General features: G+C 42.4%; 1 protein-coding gene across 1 annotated transcript in view; it reads right to left on the reverse strand.

The window, feature by feature from the left end:
• USP53 (ubiquitin specific peptidase 53) overlaps positions 1-23,120 on the reverse strand; it is a 250,197-nt gene that overhangs the window by 17,625 nt on the left and 209,452 nt on the right. Inside the window, exon 14 of the mRNA XM_078675936.1 lies at positions 17,982-18,081. Coding sequence (XP_078532062.1) covers positions 17,982-18,081 — 100 coding nt within the window. The remainder of the gene's footprint in view (positions 1-17,981; positions 18,082-23,120) is intronic.

Consider the following 23,120-nt stretch of genomic DNA (forward strand, 5'->3'; position numbering starts at 1 on the left):
ATGAAAAACATTAACCCCTGTCCCCAAAGGGGAAAGAAAACTCGATGACCAAATAGGGTCAAATGCATGATAAAAGTCATATAATATGCATTGTTCATGACAATAAAGAATCAGAAAAAGTACTGTCCAGATAAAATTCCAAAACAGGAATTTCAGAACTCATTTCTTCAAGGGAAAGATGAACAACACCACCTCCTTGGTATAGAAATTTAGTTTGGACAAAGTGAATATGCATATTCATCCTATGCACCAATTGTATAACATATTGCCACCAAGATTCATACATACACATCAATATATTTACAAGCATAAGTAAGTCACCAGATACTCCGACTGACTTGCAATTCATAGGATTTCACAGGCCAATAACGACTGCCAGTATGCAAGAACATATAAAGCGTGCGCCTCCGTACAGCCTTCAGTGCCATTGTCCGACAGACTGAACACAATATTGAGCTGTGAATAAGCTCAAACACCAAGACAAGCGAGAAAAAATAATCAACCGCAACTTTGATTGAAACCTTTTTCTTTTCTTCCTTTGGTTTTTTTTTATAAACAAATATGTGTAAGACATATAATACAGTCATGTATACACTGTATGCATAAGAACTAACTAGAACTAAGAAAACAGTTCCAAAAAATGCTTTTCAATAATATTAAAAAAGATAATGCACTAAAAGAGCAGCTTCAAAATATCTTATAAAATAAATACTTGTCAATAACGGCACATACGACACCTGTGATACAAGACAATATATGAAACAAAGCAGCATAGTATATCATGAATACACCGAATACAAAAGAAACACTCTGAAATGAGAGGTTTGGCAAAAATACACACCCAGAGAGAAAGGGGGTACTACGTCACAAATACAAACCATAGGTGACTTGCCATAAGAAAATGAGGTTTGTCAAATGGTGGCCTAAAGAATTGACACCACCAGAAAAAACAGTCATGATTCCTCAAAAGATAAGAAATACTGAAATTAACAAGTACATCCTCACCAGAAAACAGGAAATGTGGATCAGACAGAACCACGTACATCAAGAACATCAGAGGAAAAAGAAAAGCCTATTATATAATTGTCTCCAAGACTTTCATGGATGATTACAAACATAATATACGTTGATCTTGAGACAAGATGGACCAACTCATGCATCACAAACCTTTGGCTTCCAACTTACAGCACCACAAGTTGGTGCAGGGAAAGAGATTGCCTGCATTTGAGGTAATAGTTCCTTTACCCTAAAGGATAACTCACAAACAAATAACAACCAAAAGAATGCAAAGTATATACTCTGAAGCAGAGCAACGGTTCAACTTACTCAAACTCTTCAAAGAATTGAAGTACTCATAAAAAGAAATAGTCCGCTCAAGAAGAGAAAACAAACTGCGCTGAAAACACTGGTTAAGAAAACAACACAGAAGCGTGTAAAGATAACTTTGCGTGCCCCAAAGCAACTTTTTTCGTCTTTCCCACAAGGACGTAGTCTTCAGCCTCTTACAGGCGTTTCACTCCTCGGAGTCGTGGTGCTCTCCCAAGCACCACATACAGATGGAGTGCGGATCCGTAGCAGACATCTGTCGAGTAGAGGTCTCGTACATATTAAAACTCCAAGGCATAGGCACACTGTTCCCAAATGCAAAAAGGCGTCGAAGTAGGCCAAAAACAGAAGGCCCGAAGAACTGCTTCTCCAAATCCGCGTTGCAGCGTGGAAAAGAAGAAACTGACATCCGCACGCCGGAGAGGACTTATATGGCTCCACTAACGTCATATCTGGAGATGTCACTGCGGAGTCATTCGACGCCGCCCCCGCGCAGAGGTAGTGCTGAAAAATTTCCGGATCTAGACTAGCACCTGGGGAAAATTTAAAGTTAAGGAATCTGCGGTTAGATGTCTCTATTAGATGTCTTCCTTTTCCCTTGCACACTGCAAAAAAAGAATTTGCAAGGATTTGTCAACTGCCAAAAAGGGGAGCAAGGTTCCAGATCTGTGTTCAAAGGCATAGAAAGTAACTGATGTAGGTACGCAGGGGTGACACCTATATGTGGCTCTGGTTCATCACTTCTGGGGGAGAAAGAGGCAAAAGCACAGCTGCATAATGCAACCTAGCAGCACGCAGGAGTACTGCAGTAAAAACTTCTAGATTTAGTCTGGAGGCTGGAAAATATTCTAAAGGTGAGAAATCTGTTTAGAAGTATCCATCAGAAATTCTAATTCTTAGCATCAGAACAGACGGACAAGAAGATGGGGAGAAGAAGAAAAGACAGAATAGCTGGGTTACCGCTACTGAATAAGGACTATGTTATGAACAGTTTCTGTCCAGAGGAAGTTAAAAGAGGGACAGGTGTGCTCAAATAAACTGCCATGATTTACATTTGGTTATTTTAATAAAGGCATCCAATTTCATAAACTATCAAGAATATATCTTGTGCTCCTATACAATAGCTGTATTCCATGCCTCTTGGAACATCAGTAAAAGGGCAGACTGCAGAGATTGTGACCTGAAAATGAACAGTAAAAGCATAAGGTAAGAAAAATAGTACATTGTAAATCGAGTAGATTTTTAATGCTGCATTTTGCTTCAAAAATTCCTTTGTTGGATACTTAAACACTGTTGCTCAATACAGACCACTGACGTGTGGTTACGATGAATAGAGCAGGCCATCCCTGGGCAAGAAGCAACAGAACCATCTACTAGTCAAAGAACCAAATATTTGCCAAATCTTCCATGATATTTAAATGAGGAACACCAGTTGACAACAAGAAGAGTCTAAAGCATATGTAAATGTGGTACATGTTTGAAAAATCACTGTCTTTAGCTTACAAAGATATATTTAATATGAGAATACCATATGTAATGATATATTGCTTGGAATCACAAGAAAAATAAATTTTCCAGCGACAATTTGTACGGAAACAGCTCCTCAAAGTGCCTTGATTCTGGTTTGAAAACCCTGTTTAAGATTTCTACAGAAGTCAGATGTGACCATTGGCAACCACATCAACGTTTGAAAATGATCACATCTGGTACTTATTGCTCAGGTATCGGTCTGTTTGCAATCAGTACCACAGGCGGTGGTCCCAATTATTTAGTTATTCACCCTCACCAAGACATCGGAGTATTGAAGCAGAGCAACTTGAAGTCAGAGTTTGCTTCTCTAAGTCCATGTGCTTCTCCTGGGACCGGTTTCAGGGTTTCACCCCTCATCAGCCAGGCTAGCTTGAATACAGTGGCGCAGTGAGCCTAGCACCCATGTCTGGGCATACCCATCGCACAAGTGCGAGAAAGCAAGACACACGTATAATGGACGCAATAAATCAAACATTTACTCCCAGTTCATTCAGCATTCCGTCCATCATTTGTTGCCCCAGCACTTTTTGCCCTAAGTGGGATAGGTATGCCCAGATGTGGGTCTCCTGCTCCCTGTTCCACTGGATTCAAGCTAGCCTGGCGGATGAGGGGTGTTACCCTGAAACGGGTCCCAAATCCTTGTTTCTGGACCAGGCAGTTCAGGCTGGACTGTTCCCATGAGGAGCAGGCACAAGACTGATTTGCATGACTGGGTCCAAACTAGGGTGGCATGGTGAGCAAAAGAACGATGGATTTAACCCAGATCTCTTGACTGTGGTTGGATGTTTGATTCATTCAGCATTCTGCTCGTCATTTGTTGCTGCAGCTCTGGTCACTGCACCAACCGCACCAAGAGATATACAACACACTGTGATTTCCTTATTCCTCGCATGTCGCATCCAAATGTAATGGTATGGCAGTGTATACAGATGCCTGGTGGTCGATGCATGTTGGAGTAAACAAATGGCTGAGCTGCTATGGAGTGCACCCTGCCTCTGCCACAAGTGATCACATTGTGTACTGTTTTTGTCACTGCCGGGCAGTGGGTGGGTTTTGTGCTGCGATGTGCTGTTTTATTTGGTGCTCTTAAATGCATGCCCAGATCATTAAAGCCCACTTCTCCCATTATTCAACAGTTTCAATGAGAAACCACACCATCAATGGATGAAGAAGACTCTTTAGGAATAACTGCTACAGTGTAGTTTCAAGAGGACGACTAGCCACCATTATGCATACAGTTAGCCTTCAGTCACTGCCTCAACAGAAACACAAGAGGAACAGTTACAGTCTTTAAGGTGTAAAAGTAAAACACCCAAAATACCAACAGCACTCTCATACCAGATTTGCAGTCACACAATACCAGAACACTCACACTTAAAATTGGCAGGTACTGTCGGGCACGGAGTACCTGCACTTCTCTAATTTGAAAGGGAGAGTACCAGCACTTCTCAGCACTGCTACAATACATTTAATAGAGACCAAGTTACTTTGCCAATGCAGGTTTAAAACAACATTGGATGGGCAGCCTCTGACCTTATTATTGCTGAACCATTAAAAAACACATCTTATTGGCACCCGAGCTGTGCGCCCGAGTAATGTAACTAAATAATGGTTACACATTTTAGCTCAGTCACACTCAGGCCTGTACCCTTCAGCACAGTGAGTCTCAGCAGAGACCACGACTCAGAGACTAACCGACAGTGGAAGACTTTGAGCCTCTTCACTCGCAATGACAGTGAGAAACAGCCTGAAAGCCCATTACAAGGGACGAGTGGCGAGTGTGCTGCACTGAAACTAGTAATTGTCCATCACTGTGAAAAGTGGCGGCTCCTCTGCTATGGTGAAGGAGCGCCCCCCCTTTTAGCAGCAAAAAAGAAAACTATATAAAACCGTGGTTTATGATCGTCTTCTTGTGTGTCCCAGGCTCTTGGGGGCGGGGCCAGTAGAAGTAACAGGGGGCCAGGGGGTATAACAGGCACCCATTGGGAGTGACAGGCAATGTCATCAGTTTGCATGACTGTTTGGCCAGCAGTCTGAGGCCGACCAAACAGTCATGAGCACTTTGCATGTTCTCCACCCAGGCTGCATTACAGCCTGGTGGAGAACATGCCCAGGTCCTCAGTTCCTGGCTAAGCACTGACCCACGGCGCTCAGACCAATCACAACACTACATTGCAGTGTTGTGATTGTCTATAGGAAGCTTGTGTGCTTCCCGACGGAGCAGAGGGAAGACGAGGAGGGACGAAAAGAGACATGGTGATAAGCTACTTAAAAAAAATATTTTACTATCCTGTTCCCCCCGCCTGTCGCCCTCCCACCTCCGATTTGTACCAGCCACCACCGACTGTGAAACCGCTTGATCTCAATAAACAACGTACAATTAACTTTTTACGCATAGAATTTTCTGGAAAAACACGTCTTTTGCAAATGGAGGTTAAACAATTCCAAGAGCACAGCAACATCGGAAATAGAGTATCCTGCTGAATTCAGCTTGGTGTGGTATACTTCTGAGAAGGTGTGGTCATGGAGAGCTCATCAGCAAATCATCATGCAGAACAAAATCATAGTAAAAAGCCCCACTCATAGAAAGCATCACCCGTCGCAGGGCTGAGTAGTTCTTGTCTGCAAAGCACAGGAGCTTTAAAACATGCAACATATGATGTGTGGACAGAGGTTTCTGGCATTTTGTAGATCAGGTTTTGTAAATTCAACTAGGTGTGCTCTGTTCTAACATTTCATGCTGTGTTATTGTCATCTGTGTTTGTCTATAGAACTAAAAGGAGCCTGCTAGTTTTTTGAGCTTACTGAACATGTTTTACCTGCACCTTCACATGTTTAGGTCGAGCATTCAAGACCTCTTGTGTATACTTTAGTACATAATCATTATATACTTATATGTGTAGGTACTTTGTGGGCTCTGGAGATCAGCCCTAGGACTTGTCTGCTTCCGCTTAGGGGCTTTTTTCTGTTCAACTGCCTCTATTTAACTGCCTTGATAGAAAACGACCAGCAGAGGTCAGTAAATACCAGAATTGATTTCTGCTGAGGGACTTACTTTTTTTTTTTTTTTTTTCAGGCAACTGCCTCAATTTAACTTTCTTGATAGAAAATGACCAGCAGAGGTCTGTAAAGTACCAGAATCACTTTAGCATTCTCTAGATTCCAGTCCAATGAAATGGTCTTCCACGAGCATCCGTAGACAATAATATTTTTTTCAAATCTTGTATTTTCAGTGATATGACCACCGAAGGCCCTGATTTTATAATAAAACAAAGCCTTGTACTATACCATTTCCTGCTGAAAGGCAATATTTCTCTCCATGTGTTCACATACCTGGTGTGTCACGCAGTTTGGTGCTTACTTTCCCTCCATGTTAAACGACAGTAGATGTTTCAGCACCCAGTTCTAATGTGCTGCATAGCTAAATACATAATGTCCCAAAGGAGAGACCGATTGAATTGCAAATGCTTGTTTTCTAACAGTAAGACATTCTATTTAAGTTAATTAACCCCTCCCACGCTTATGACGGAACCGCTCCGTCATGGCCCTCGGGTGGGCTGTGCTGGTGACGGAGCGGTTCCGTCATGGCCTGCTCGCCGCACCTGCGCTGCGCTGATTTCGTCCCTGCGCTGACGTTCTAAAGAACGGGCGGGGCCATGACGGAACCGCTCCGTCACAAGCACAGCCCACCCGAGGGCCATGACGGAGCGGTTCCGTCATAAGCATCGGAGCGCCGCGCGGCCGCCCCACCCCCTTAGTGCTGCGGCGGAATTGCCGCCGCAGCGAAAGGGTTAAAGGCAAGCAGTGGGTGGGTGAAAATAGTCAAGGCTTGTGTTTACTTTTACTCCTCATCCGTCCCACCTTAAGGGTGCTTGAGGGTGAATTTGCTTGGCTTGTTGGCTGCTCAATTAAGGGTGACAGGCCTAGCTGAGCTGAATCGTTCTTATTCCAGTACGATGTAGATGGGTACTCCAAAATCAAGGCACCTCAAAATTTACCTCAATTAGATTCCCTGGATCAGAGACTGTGTTAAACCTCAATTTCATGAGGCAATGTGTCCCCACAATAATTTCAGGTATATTTGGGTTCACTCAATAACAGAGTTCTATATCAATGAAAAATTAAAGGGTTTATTTAAAATTTCAAAAGTAAAGCATTTCAGAGTCAATGCCATGAACGCTCTCAATGCAGAGTTATACATAGTATGCAAAGATCAGAAACTATTTAAAGTCCCAAACAGGAGGTAAAATCAATAGCAAAATGGACATCATCCCTAGCAGCATGAAAGAAAGCTCTGGCACACCCACACAATTGAGGGTTCTATACATTATTCTTGCATATTAAATCAAAAATCCTGCAGATTCCTGAAGATTCATCATGATGTGAGCAAATGCATATTTGATTCAGCAAAACAGAGCAGATGAAAAATAAAGTCATGTTGCTTTAACACAGGCACTAACTGCATGAATATTTATTCAGCACCCTCTATGCTGATGCGGTCCAGAGATGCTCGAACAGAACAAGATACATGAACAATAATGCATTATGTGGATGAATAGGTCTCAGTAAACAAGCAGAAGACTTTGCAACATGTTACAAGCTACAGCTGAACTGTTGAAGGTTCTTTGTGAGCAGAACAATAACAGTGGAAAATAACTAAATTCATTGCAGCTTGGCTGTGCTCTGCGGAGCGTGTGGGAAGAGGAACACTGTGCAGGCGGGAACACTGAATGAGTGATAGAGAGGACTTCCATATTGTACAAGATGGTGTTTTCACAGAAATGTGGCTTAGTTCACATACATTGAGAAATGCACTTCTACACCTCATAGGAATTTTGTTTCACACCCAATCATATTATATCAGTCTGAACTTGTGAATGTGCGTGTTTAAATGCATACTTCACAAAGCTAATGATGCACAAAAATACTAACCCATAAAAATCCTTAACAAGGGCGAGCAGTCAAGCTGTCACGTACTTCAATGTCATCAGGACACCATGGTTTTAATACAAAACTTTCATTAGACAACCAAATGTGTTCAGGGAGTTGTAGTAAAGGTTTGTGAACTAACTGGAGTTACACGCCTGATAAAAATGATTACTGAAAAACTGAGACCTGAAAAGTGACCACACAATCTTTTCATTTACAAATATATACTCACTTTAATATCGTTATATGGGTTAATATATGTCATTATATTCCTGGACTTACACCTCTGGAATCCAGCTTGCTCAATCAGTACTCCATGTACCTAAGGTAACCTGTCCCTCAATGTGGGCCGGGCTTATGGTTTGGTTTCAAAACGTACCCCTTTTAAAGTGCTTTTAAAAAGTGGTTCATTGGTAGAAAAAAAGAAGAAAAAAGTGTCATGGCCCTCGTCAGGAGGCAGCTTCGACCATCCTCCTGTATGTCTCCTGCAAACCCTACAAGTGGGGAGTGAGTGTGGCGCAATGGCCAGAGCTGCACCTCAGACCTGGGGATCCAGGCTGAGTCTCTGCTCGGCTCAACATCCTTTGACTGAGCGATTCACTTAATCTCCATGTGCCCACAAAAAATGAAAGTGTCCTTAACTGGTGCTCAAGTGCCGATGATTAAATGCCGGTGCTAAACACCGGAAACCACTGGCTCAAATTAAGCAGTGCTTTAAATCATCCGGACTACTTGAACTAGAAGGCTCGGATTTTTATTAGATAGACGAGTTTATGGAATGGACTACATTTTTTTTCTGGCATTTGCTTTAAGCCTTTGTCCTGAATGTTCTTTTTTACAAGTTTCTCCTCAAGTCTCTCGCCCCGACCGTCTTGCAACTTCTAAAATATATTCTGAATACTTCATAAACGTGTTTAAGTAAAAAGTAACGTTTATTTTAATTTCTGCAGCGATTGTCAAGCTAGGAATGTTGATGTCAGTAGTGACTCCTTGAAAGAACAGCCGTTTTAACTTGGAGACAATATGAACGGCAGGCGCTTAATTTAAGCAATATTAATAAGTATGTATTTAAAACATAGGATTCAGAGGCATTGTGATGTAGAACGTCAAAGTCAATGATTTTTTCTTCTGCGCGACCTTAATTTTAGCAAAACTGGGCCTGTAGCACGCATATTATTATTTTTTTTTACAGTAAATCGTTTTTTGAATCATCCAAAATCAATGACAGTGTAATTGCTGCACAATTGCAGCTTGCTCCCATTATACATAATGCAAGTGGCCAGTTTAAATCGCCCCATCCTGCTGCAAAACTCCTGTTTCTCTGCATCCCATAGCCACCAGCAGAGCAGTGGACAGAGAAAAGGGCAGAACAGGTGAACAGAAGCACGGAGAGCACCACCTAGGAACAGGAATCTTGGCTGGCATGAACCACACAGGCCATTGGCAGAGGTCAGAGGCCAGCCCCATATTGCAGTAACATGCATGAAGGGATCCATTCACGTCTAATACTTGCCCTAGCATAATTGTGTTAATTCCTGGTCAATGCTGATCATCTATGGTTTCTCACAAAATAATAACCATTTGTTTGGGAAATTGAGTTTTTTTCCAAACTGAAAAGCAAACATTCAACAGCAAATATCTTCATAAACTGCTGTATGAGAACAACATGGCTGTATTTCCAAAGACATATTTGGTGCTAGCCTTGCAGTGATTAATCATGTTCACTGTATGAAATACTAGTGTACGCAACCTGCTCTTCGTAAGCTTAGCGACAGCGCTACTGTTTCTGTACTCACTGAGACTGCAAAATGTGATATTTTTCTCCACTCTGCCACCTAGCAAGAAGAATCTCAGTCCTTACAAATTGTTGAGAATCGACTTGGCAAGGTCAGGATAGAAACATGAAATGAAAAATATAGTATCTTAAATAGATGGATGCGCCTTTGTGAACCACAGATCACTTGAAGTTGTATTTCCAGAGCTTTCTGCATCACCCATGCTTTTCTTTTTTTTGACACTCTTAGGAACAATTTGCTAAAAAATACACAATTTGCGTCCACTTCTTGGGGCTGGTGGACTTCATTACTCCTGGACAGGGTCCAGCTTGTTGGAAAACTGAAAGTAATGCAGTACTTAACTGTGGCCTTTAAAAACAGGTGGGTATTTAGCAAATGTAAGTGAGTGTTGTGCTGCAAAATGCACAATTTGAACCAATTACTTCAATAATGTATTGGGGGGGGGGGGACTCGAGGGGGGGAAGGGGCATGGAAGAGAACCCCCGTGAGCACTTCTTGATGAAGGTGGGCGCACAGCTTACTGCTGTTTTGGAAAGGTATTACACCCCCTCTTTAAAGATCTCCATCTTCCCCTGATCTATCATGCGGAAGTATGCTGTTTATTTGACCAGAGATTCTCTGCACCCTTTTGGTTCATGTTTATCAGATATGTACGAGTTTAATCTTTTGTCAAGAAGCAGCACTGTATTCAAGTCCAAGTTAAAAATGGAAAAAACCTTTTTTCCCCCACACAAATACACCAAGTAACCGGAGCTTCCACCGCTGTCGTAGTATAAGCACATGGTTTTTACTTATGTTTCTCCAAATTCACATTTCGATTCAAAAGAAAGCCTGACACCACTTTTGGAAGAACAAGGCACGCACAACTACTTATTCCCTGTGGAAGAGCATAAAAGTCTCCTGAATAGAGAAAGCCTTCATCCCGCTAACCCATGTGGCAAATGTTAATAACCTGTGTAAGGGATTGGTTGGAGGATGTGACCGCGCAAGCTGCAGAAGATATGAAGGACAGCCTCCTCCTGGCATTTTGGTGGATCAAATCCCCTTCACCCCGCCCCCAACACAACCTAAGCAGCCGTTTCTGTCCTTACACTTTTCATTTTGCACACTACTTTCATGAAGTTGGCTATTCTCCCCTTCTTTCTTCTGGAGCTGTGTTTGCGCAATCAGTCTCTTGGCACTGAGGAAAGGCAGGATACGACATTCCATGTGTCAGACCAGATAAGTGTGAGGCCCAATTAGGCAACAGCCAGTTTTTAATCCCCTCCTAAAAGCCCGTTGGCTGTCATGTTTTTTTACGAATGAGAAAAAAGAATTCTAGTGGCAGTCTGCCTGCATTGAAGCGGCTCTACACCTAAATCAGTTTATAAATATTTTCAGCACCACATGAATGATGACGCAGGTGTCCAGATCAAACAACCCCATGCTAGGCTGACGAAACAAGAATTGTTTTTATAGGAATAATTGGCCCTGGCTTTCAAAGACCCTGTGCACCATGGAGATTGGCATGAACTTGATTCACTCTGCATACAGATGACCAGTACAGAAGGTGGCATAATGTAGGCCACTCTCCTTGAGTCCCAATACCGGTTGAGCAGCTACATTCCACTCTCTCTACATTCCAGCAATTAGGTATTTAGGTCACATAGGCGTTAAAACGGAAGCACAATGCCTCATGCCAAATAAACACTTGGCATAATTTATACACTCAGCAATGAAGATCCAGTCCACACCCATTCACCCCTGAGCATCAATTACAATTAACACCGCAAAATGGTCGAGGAACGGCATGCAGCAGCAAATACAGTTAGACCCGTGTGGGGTTTCTGCAAGAACCAGTTCAAAAATGGTATGGATACAGCTTCTCGTGTTTCCTTAGCTAAAGACTGGTCTGCAGACCCGTTTCATATCTCTTCCCTGGTCCACTTGACACAAACTGGACAAAAACGGTTAAAACCAGCTAGAGTTACCCAAGCTTCTATTTCCTGAAGGTTTGGAGATTCATTGCCCTGGAATGTCTGCAACTGTTCCCATCGTGGTGGATACACAAACAAAAGAGGAGTTTCGAATGGCCGTCCTCGGCTGACTTTCCAACTACATTTAGGCTAATCTTCAAATTGAGGCATGTGACCACAGAAAGTAAAACATACATACTTCAAAATAAAAACAAAAGGCAAAAATGGCAAGTTGCTCAAAAAATAATGCATGAAACAGGACCACGTCAACTGAGAGGGGCTTGGCTTTAGTGAATGTTCCATTTTTTTCTGATTTTAATCAGACCGTGTTTTTTAGTTGGACATTAGCCGAAACCTTTTTGATCTTACTAAACGTGTATATATTATATTTATTTATTATACTAACTGTAAATACCTGCTTTATACTGAGCCTGTGTAGGTCAATAAGACAGTTTTTAATAATAATCAGTATTATGGCACAACTGAAAGGCTTAATATTTAATAAAAATCATCATCAGTAAAGTTGCCACAAGAAGATTTTTTTTCTTATAAAAAAAAAGTACTGAATGCATATGGGGGATATGTTTGGTGGCTACATTTTTCTTGCATTTTGTGGCTTATGGTTGCAGTAAAGATTACAAAAATAACTATTGCGCCAGCTTGATAAGGTCTGAATTATTGGTTCTACCAATGCTTGTTTAATATTGACGAGGTCTCAGCAACTCCACCAGGACGAAACAAAACATGCACTGACAAAGCCAAAAGCTTGGCAGACAACACTAGACCAATTGGCTTTACCGGTGGCTGGTAGGCCTGGTGTTAGCCAAGAACATTTGATTTCACCAAAATGCTATGTATAATATACGTATTTATTGGGGCTTTAGCGAGCCCTCTTCATCCACTGGTCTTTTATTGTGTCATTCACATTTTTCTGCGCCTACTACAGCAGACTGGGGTAATGAGTTAATACACTTCTGCCATTGGTAAACGTCACAGTGAATGACCGCATTCTGCCCTTTCATAAAGAGTACATCCGACCACAAAGTAGTGCCCTTAGTGCCTGGATTAAAATGGTAATGTAACCGTTGCAAGAACAAGCATTGTTTTTGCTTTTAGGCAATGTTTTTTTATTTTCAGTATTGGCAAGGGCCTGACTGCTTACCCAAAAATAAAGAACTTTTGCAAAAACCATGTCAAAACAAAACAAGGCCTGATAAAGCCCAAAAGGCTGTCAGGCAATGCAAGACCTACTTGTTTTTTTGCTAATGCTGGTTTAAATTATGTTAAAAAATGTTCGCGCTAGACCTTCCGGAATTGTTTTGAAGGTTACTGTACTAGGAGGAACCCACAACTGAAAAAGCAGAATTTTCAAAAAAACATGATTCCAAGGGGACTTAGAGTGGACAATAGGCTAGTGAAAGTCTAGGGCAAACCATAATCTCCAAGTGTGGAAAAATAAGGGAATGGTCAGGTCCACGGTGCAGTCTTCCTGTTGTAGAAAAATAAGGGAATGGTCAAGTCCAAGGTGCAGTCTTCCTGTTGTCACCTTACATGTATCATTGAAAAGGATCTGAGAAACAAGTAGCAGAATACGCCAATATTGTGGGCGAGACCTTGGATCCATCCAGTTGTTAAACTTCTGCAGTGCTTTTTTTGAAGGAAAATATACTGTTGGACTGGGCAGTACATTTTTTCATGTAGCTGAAATCCTGAGGTGTAACAAGTACAGCAGTAGCAGCCACCATACACGACCTCCCACCTCACAATCCCCACTCAGAAAGGAGGGCCCTTGATCCGTGACTGGAGAGTCGTGCTCCCCTATTTATTTCATGAAAAAGAACGCAAAGGAGGTAAAACAAGCTTGACAGAATGTTGGATATAGGAATATACAGAAGGCAGCACCCATGAGTGCTGATGCTCAGAAGCAGCACCAAAGTGGACCTCATCATGTTGCTATAAAAGATATTCTCCAAAGCCCAAGGCCACCACAGTTGTTAGCCTTTAGCTTCAATGTAGCATTAGGCAGCCTATACATCTGATCTGCAATAGGTTCATGTATCCAAAGCACAGTGTGCTGGAAGGATACTGCCTAGAGCAGGGGTCACCAACCTTTTCTTTAGTAAGAGCTACTTGTGTTCAATGAAAATCATCCGGAGTCATTAAAGTACAGGCATACAGGAAATCCTGACGACTTAAGGGAAGTCACTACCAGGCCAAGCACTTTGGTAAAAATCATTTGGTAGTATGCACATTGGTAGTCCTGGGTCTCTTGTGTGAATCAGAGGTAGACAAGACTGGCAGATTGAAGTAGGCATCCTGGAGATCCAGGTCCACCAGTCACTCATCTGTAGTGCGGGCCAGAGGCACCTGGCTGAGGGACAGCATTTTGAGCTTGTCCTGCTGAAAGAAAATGTTTAAGCGTCTAAAGTCCAGAATGGGTTTGAGCTCTGATCTTTCTTGGGGACCAAGAAGTAAAGAGAGGGAAATCCTGTGGCCCTTTTCTCCAAGGACAACATTTCCATGGCCCCTTTGTTCAAGACAGCAAGAACATCTACCTTCAAGATCGAGGTATGGGACAGAGAGTACCAGAAAGAGGGTGGTTGCCGGGAGTGGCAGGGGTCTGAGGGGGGTAAAGAAATGGAATGATAAAGCAACTGTTGGTGGAACTGTTTAACTGGGGAGACAGATAAAGCTGCTGCTTTACCTACTACAGACAAATAAGGAAACGTCTTCTGAAGGAGAGCCCGAGAGGTAACAAAGATCTCCCTCTGGAGACGTGTCAAGGCCATCAACATTTTGCAGTATTTAAAGGCCAGCTTCCATGTGATAGGGAGGGAGGAGGAGGTGGTCAGCCTCCAAACAGTCTTTTTCCATGTGCCTAACATCTCTATGTGGCATATCTAAGGCATAGCAATCTGATCAGAAGACTTCATCGATCTGGGTGGCTCACGGGTCCCAGGACAGTGCAGTGACAGAGGTTCATCATGAGAGCAGTGCCAAGCCTTTTTTCTGCAACTTAGATAAATGCCTACTAACCTTCAGGTTTGAGGTGGCACGGCCAACGACATCATGGGCAGCACCGTAGGCAACTGATAACTCTGAAGCAGTGCCAAGGCTGGAGCCCTGGGGGTTGCAGAACTGGGTGATATCAGGGTCAGAATTGCAAGAACTGCCATGATCACAGAATCAGGCACATTCTTGGGGCGTGACTTAGAGGGCTGTGAAGCAACCCTGAAAATATCCAGAGTGGCCTATCAAAAGGCCTGGGCCTTTGAAGGAAGGTTCCAGAAACTCTGGCTTCATCTGGAATTGACTTCACCAAAGAGGAAGAGATTGGTGTCAAGAACAGAGTCACCAGGGTCTCCGAAGGGTGGACTATTTCCTTAAGAAAGAAGAAAGCTTCTCCTTCTTGGGTCGTTTGGTGAAAGGATATTTGGGAAATCACTCCCTTTCTGCTGACCTACCTGAAAGAGGGGGTGGGGGCAGCTTGGGACTATACTTGCGTGCACTTAGCAAAAGTAGTTTGGCTTCCTTCTTGTTGGCCTTCAGTTGCAACAAAGACCAACAGCTGCAGGCGAGGGTGTTGTGGTTAGGTCCTAGATACCACATACAGATGTCATGTAGATCCAATGTCACGTGGCTAGGTTAGGCCCAGGAAGAAATCCTGCCATTTTACATGTACACGTTTCTTAAGTTGCCTTCTTTTCTGCACAATTACGTTTGACACACATTTGCTTGTGTGACAGTGCATGAATATTTTCTCTGAACCCACATTGCTTACAATACCACTTCATGTCCACTACACTATCACGACACCTTGAACATTTAGTACAAGGCTTAGACTAGACATACATTGTGCAAATGTCGTTGTTTCTTATTCGTTTATGTGGCGACATGGCTATTACAAAGACAATAAACAATCAGCCCTGCTGAAGCCTCGACACTGAAAGCATGGATGATGTTATTATAAATGCACACACATTTCCGTGCTCAAATGAGAGGAGCACTCTGCTGTCATTGTGAGGTCATCGGTCTGTCGGAGTCTAAGCCGAGCGGATTCTTGTTTATACTCTGCGAGGAGGGATGTCCAACTTGTGACCAAGAGGGTGACTTACATACCTTGCCCTTAAGGTAATGGGGAATTAGATCATCCAGTAGGGGATTCTTGGCAGACGACACGCCCTAGGAAACTAGGTTAGGGAGTGCATAGTAGGAGTACACTATACCCAGTACTTCTATGCCAGAATATATACACTGTATTAGCACAATGGTGGAATCGTTTATCCTTTTCACTGTTTTTATATTGCAAATTACTTTATCTGCTTCTGTCTTTTTATCATCGCAGCAGATATTTTTTTATATAAGAATCACAATGGTTCAATAAATAGTGAAAACGCCCCTTTGTGTATTTCTTGTATATCTTGCTGAGTGAGAACGAGTGACTGAGCAAAAAGGTTCTAGATCTGTTACCAGGATTTCTTTGGGAGTCAGGGTTGTCATGTTCTGAGGTTGCCCAAACCATTTGTTAACTTGCTAGGCTTAGAGGTATTTACGGTGGAAGTGTGAGCTGGCTGGTCTATAGGCCAACATATCCTGAGAGGGGGGGCATAGAATCAGTCTGGCACAATCCTGACGTTTATGTTGTCCAACAAACAAACAGTTCCTACTGAGAAAGTGGAAACTGTACGACACCAATTCGTTTACCTTCTAGCAAAATTGTAAGAGTTTAATCCAGAAGCCTTAGGAAGGGACATTTGACCTATTCGCGGTCAGAGCTGCTGAGTAATTTTGTTGTTAAATCACCAAGAGCTCTGGACCTGAATCAATGAGGTGGGGAAAAATCGGACCGGACACTAGCACGCCAAATGTGGATATACAAGTTGGCTGTGGGCCCATCTGGTGTAGACTGCACTGACTGCAACCATGTAGCTCCTGGCAGCATTGAGAGCTATTACTGGGGGAACAAGTTTTCCAGATCCAGTCTGCAGCCAGGAGGACGATATTTTTAAGATGAGGAATCTGTGGGAAAATGTAGCCATAAGACATTCTAGATTTGTAAATATTAGCGACGATCCTATAACAGTGAAGGGAATGTAAAGCCATTGGCACCAATGAAGTGGGTTCCAGAACCCAAGGGGGGATTGATTGTGTGGTGTATGGAGGTTAATGAAGCTTCTCTGGTACACATGACTCGTGCTACTTTGCTCCAGCTTACAGGGGTTTTTGAGAGGGGCTAATGCACCCAAGTGGTGCATACCAATTTATGAAGGTATGAGTAATTATATGCGTCTCAAAAGCCTGACTGTTACCTGTAAGCTGCTGGAATACCTGTGAGGGTCACTAGCTCAGTGGATATTCTACAATAAACTGCACTGGTGATTTTGGGCTGCAGAGCACCTTAGTGACAAGGATTATGCTATTCATGCACTTCAGGAGAATCGGTCTAAGGCAGCATAAATACCACACACATGAAGGCCCCCAATGTTGGGCACAACGAGTACATTGTAGACTTCTCCCATTACAAATGGTCACTGAAGACAGCCATGTGCTGCCTGTGAGAATTCTTCCCCAAACATGGCTCACATGCCAAAATATAAAACAGCACATCAAGGTAGAAAGATCATGAAAAAAGGTTTACTCTGCTTCTGTGCAAAAAATATTGATTATCCTCATACAAGTGGATATCAAAAAAGCCCAAATCACGGCACTGTCTGTTCTTAAGTCAACGACCTTCTCGACATAAGTCCTCATTATAAATGGTCACTTAATTAGACTGGGGCCAAGAGTTCTGGATATCAATTTCCCCTGTAGATTTTGGCTTATTAAAGCACATGATATCTCTGGACGACAACCTGGACAAGATGATGAATTATTATGAAAGTGGGGAATCGGATCCAGAATTACGGATTGTTTTGGTAATTACTCATGACAAATGGGATGGAACCCTCAGCATTCAGCAGATAATGGATCATATTTTCCCTGCCCCCAAAGTCACCAATACTATAACTCGAGGAGAGCGGATATACAGGCCTGTTTTCCTGGTAATGATGGCCACAATGGAGATGCAACAGTGGGAAGCATGAGGTGGGAATGGGATGGGACAGGGTGGGGACAGGGCTGGAGGATAATCATCACAGTATTCTGGTTAAAGCATAATAGTGACCTGGTAGCAAGAAGTGATTCACCACAGCCCACTAAATTCCTTAGTCCTCATCAATAAAAAGCTCCTTACAGCATGACCTGAATCCCTAACGATATTTCTCTTACTGAACAAACTACCTCACAGCTGCCCAAAATAAGAACTACGAATATCAAAATAAAATGTAGAATTGACATTTCAAGCAGTGCATACAGCATTTTATCAGCATTTCATGACCAATCCCCTTGAAGGTTTATATTGTAGAAAAAGAGCAAACCATGTAAATGAAGCATGTTTCTCCGTTACCTTTGATGCTGAAGACTATGCTTCTGCAAATCTGACTCTGAAGAAATGTTATCCTGAGACCTGTCGCTCACTTGGAAAGCTATTTTTTCAGTCTTCAACACTGAAAAACAAAAATTTTGCTTTTTGAAATATATCACCGTAGAGCAAAAGCATTGCATTTAAAGACTTTTTGACCAAACAATTAATCGAGACTCAATGTAGAAACTTTTTAAAGTAAATACTGGTCTATTTATATTAGGAGTGCAGCATTTCAAACCACACAGCCTATGATTTATGCCTTTAAGCACTTATTGTATGTTGAACAAGTATATGAATTAAGGAACATGTAAGGAAACAATTGTACATACGCTTCCATGCTATTATGGATACCTCACTGGAGCTGCCCTGCATCGTTATACCTCAATTATGCATCAAAAAGGCACCCAATTATGTACATCAGACTCTACAACCCTGTTCTACAGAAGAATAAGCCTGCCCTAGACTTCTACTCTACGTTCCATTTGCTTGGAATTTATTTTTTGCTTTTATTTTTATTAGTGTTATTGCATTACTATATTAGTATTAATTGTAGAAAGTAGCCCAAGCAGGGGAAGGCAGCAGAGCACTTCATAGATACTTGAATTAGGATTAGGGATACAGACTGTCTGTTAGGGCTTTCTTGCCTGGGAAGGAGGCACTACACCTCTTAGGCTTCACCAGAACCAGGGGAAGGAAGAAGACCTTATTTAGTGCTACAAAGCACATTTCTTGCTCCTACTGCGTGGGATCCAGGACTATTCGCTGGCATTTTTCCTGCCTTGGGGGCGGGGGAGGCTACACCTCCCAGGCTTCACTTTGACACAGTGGAAGAAGAAGGACCTGTTTAGCACTACAAAGCATGCTTCCCTCTCCAGCTGTGTTGGACACACCCAGATGAAGACTGGGCCAAACTAAGCCAGTCTGAATCAGTCGGCAGACATCAGAGGCAAGGCGGTAGGGAACCACCCTTACTCAAAGTGGCGAGCCTAAAACTGAGAGGAATGGAAGGACTACCCAAAGGCAAACCAAACCTGATTTTGCTCTGGCTCACTTAGAGTCTTTGATAAAAGGGCTATCTGTAGAGGTACAAGCATGATTCTTAGCTATTGAGAACACAACGCCGCAGCTAGCCCCACAATTAAAGGCTCCTAGCCATTTTACGGCAATTGGAATTTCTACCAATTTACATTAGTCACTACCTCTTGGGGGAAGGGATTATGCCTTAAAACCACTCTTGAAATCGCACCTTAATTATGTTATTGTCCAACCCAGAGAGCAACTTTAGTAATTCCAACCCCACTGTGCCTTCACCAGGGACCAAGGTTCATAGTGATGTCATATCTATTGAACCCCGTTTTACCGACACTAATTCTGAGCAGCGACCATACCACTCTAGAACTACAGGCCCTATTTTGCAGCCCAAACCATTGTTAAAGCCTATATCCTCTTATCAGCTTAGTTCAGAAACAACTCCCTTTGCCATAGTTGTAATTAATGTGCCTCCCATGGGTCCCAAGTCAATACAAAATAAAGTAGTTCCATGGGTTGAAGGTAGGAGAAGGGTGCCAAATGTATGATGACATTATAATGGTGGAAGGAGTTTCCTAGGTTCGGGAACGGTATGAAGCAGTGATCCGATGACTGTATGGTGATTCATTTTAAACAGACCGGTTTAACTGGTAATATTTTATATAAACTAACACACATTCAGTCTCTTCAAGGCAGGATAACAGTATTTCTTTGTTTTCCTGTTTTAAGAGATCACCCTTACAAACTGCCCAAACACACTACCAGAGGTGCTATGTGTCAAGTGTCTTCATCACAGTAGTGGTTTTACCATGCCCATGTTCAATAGGTTTGACCCATTGAATACAAAGAACAGTAATGATTGACTAAACCATCCTCTTATAACTACTATTTCAGTCATTGCAGAGAGGGCACAGGACTAAAGGCTAGCCCAGATACAGAGCCTCCCTCAAACAACCTTAATGTACTGAATGCATTTTCTTTGAACGTTGCAGATTTGCAGCAAAAAACAACCCATACTGGATTTCTCTTCTTACATTTTTTTACGTTATCTCTCTGAATGAAACTTGGCTTAAATTGAACTATTTCTTAGACTTCTTTCTCTATTCCAGCAATTCTTCCCTAAAGGACGTCTCTTGATTCTAGTGGCAGTGTTTCTGAACTGTAAAGCCACATTATTGGCTGCCAACTCCACAAATATGCAACTTATCCTGTTAAGTATCATAAAAAACTTGTGGTGAATTTTTTTTATGATAATCACAGCCATAATAACCTCTGCCATATTACAAAGTTGCCCCTTTTTTGGCGGTTTTAAGAACTCTGCAAATGATGCACATTCCTTAATGATAATGGGAGATATTTATTTCAGGAGGCCTGAGAAACATGTTTGTCAAATTTCAAGTTATTGTGAAGAATTTTAATGATCACAACTCACTTTCTAGTTCCCTGTTTTAGTTGAATTGCACCGCTACTGGTGCAACAACCTAGCCAAAGGTCCAAACGATTTGTGATGAAGGCAGCAGAATGCAAGATGATGCTTTGAATCCTAACACGTTTTTGAAGAACTGCTGGCAAACTGTGCAAACGAAGAAATCTTATTTCCTTCCATGAAAATACCATCTTGCCTTCTAATTGAAGAAACTGGTTCGACTGCTTACTTCTGGGGTAAGGTGTGGCATTCTTCTTAAACACAATTTACTGCCCCTGTCCTTATCCCAGTGTACCTTTACTACAAACCAAAACAAAGTACCTGCATCCATTTACAACAGCTATTAGTAATTAGCAGGCAGTAAACTGATGTAGGTAAAGAGCCAGAAAGGAGAAAAATGCACGAAAATGGGCCTGGTGTTACCAGGCCCACATGTTCTTCCTCATTCCATGGAAAATAACGCAATCTCTGTATTTTGGTGCAGGGATACAAGCCAGAATCTATGATTCTGCCTCCCAGTATCCCCACACCAAAATACATGAAACTCATAATTAGAGCCCTCGTAGAATGAAAGTGTCTTTTCACAATATTCAGCACCATCAGCCTTCTGCTACATTTGGCCAGACTACAATGCTATCTGATTTGATTCTCAATACAAGTTTGGTCTACAGGTGAAGTGTAGGAGGCGGCTTCTGTTTCTGAGGTGCAGGGGTATTTCTTGCTACAGATAGCTTTAGCCTACCTGTGCACACAGAACATGTCTGTTGGTGGGAAATTTGTTTCTAACGAGTCAGGAGCTGCTGCAATTGATGCTTTGAACCTTACTCCTGATGTTATCTCTTCTCCTCGGAGCTGCAATACGATCTTTGGAATATTTACTTTTTTCTAGTCAGACCAGTTTCAAAGTTTCCACTTGTACCATCATACAATCAGGTGGTCAATTCATAAGCGGACCAAAAAGCGAGGTAGCAGAGAAAGCAAGATACAGAATTTTCTGTTGCGAGTCAGGCTTGAATCCAGTTGAACTGAGCCACACTATCTCTTATGTGCCGGGCTGGCATATTTCAATGAAATGCTAAATCAGAGCCACTACTGTACTTATCAAGAGATTGCACAAAGAGACATTCAGTCAACATTCTTGGAAATCTGGTCACTTAATATTCGTAATTGGAAATATTTTGCATACTCTCCTAAATGGATATTTCACAGTTACACAGGAATGTGCTTGCTCTAGTAGCCTTCAAGACTGTGGCAGATGACCGACATGCATACACTATGGCACCCAACCACTTGCTTTTGTTGACATGGGCGACTGACTTTATTTTTGCAAAAGAAACAGCTAATATAATGAGTCCGGGTGAACATCTGTTCTCACAGAAGGTGGTTATCCAGCATTGGTCTATTGAGGTGTAATCATTACTCAACTGTCAGCTCAATGAGCCCGAGAACAAATTATACAGACTGACAGGAACTTGGGAGTGAAGGGACTCAAAAATTGATGAATTGTTGGAATGGGGAGCAATTATGAGGATGTGGAGCTAAGCTGCACCCGGCAGTAAAACAACAAGGAAAGTGAAAATGTCACATATATGAGAAACTCATGCGCAAAGACCTACCTTTCCCCTCCCCTGCTGGAGGCTAAGGGCAGAGAGGACAAGGGTAGTTGCCTGTTTGGGCCTGTTAAGGGCTGAGAGGACAAGGGTAGTTGCCTGTTTGGGCCTGTTCGAGACTGGTCGGGACTAGGGCCAGAAATGCTGCCCTTTTTCTCATTTAACAATACCCAGCCCACACCATCCACAACCACAAACAGAGCAACACAATCACACCAAATATACACCACGTACAACACTATGCACAGATTAATGTACGAGCATGCACCACCAACCCAACCAAACCACATCTACACACCCTACTATCCCAACTACCACACATATCCACCATCACCTACAAACAGTACACAACTTTATCCTATACCACTAACCAATACACTCATTACTAATACAACGCCAATCAACACCATAAATAACTACATCCCACTCAGACACATTCTCCCTGCTGTGGTTACACCTAACAGTCCACCTTTTATCACTAACAAATATATAATGATCCTTCCATCAGTTGTCCAACAAACACCCTCCTCTCCCTTCTACCATAATAACACTAACACACAACACACACCCTGCACACCACCACACTTTGTAACTCCTGAAACAAACCTGTCTAAGATAAACACGCTCACCTCTACTTCATTCCCTCCTACACACAACATACACTTTACACAAACACATCACCACCCCCTCTACGTCACAACCTCCTCTCACAAACAATACTACACAACCAAATCAGGTGCATGAAACATATACATCAGCACCCCTTTTCACCACACCTCAAAAGCAAAACATATCACACACACCGGCGCAACAAGATCTTCATAGCGCAACACCTCATAATAGTTACCATCAAAAAATACATACACATACCCACCTTTCAAAGCACACAAAGGAACAAACTCCAATGCCAAGCTTTCACTCTTCCACCACACCTAACACAGATACAGCAATACAGCACCTCTCTTCTAACCGCCTCTCATCCATTGTGCATCTCTGTACCTTCCATGTACTTTGATCTGTGTGTCTATTACTTTTCTCCTGAAAAAGCATATCCAA

Source organism: Lissotriton helveticus, chromosome 2_1 (assembly GCF_964261635.1).
Source record: "Lissotriton helveticus chromosome 2_1, aLisHel1.1, whole genome shotgun sequence".
NCBI lineage: Eukaryota > Metazoa > Chordata > Amphibia > Caudata > Salamandridae > Lissotriton > Lissotriton helveticus.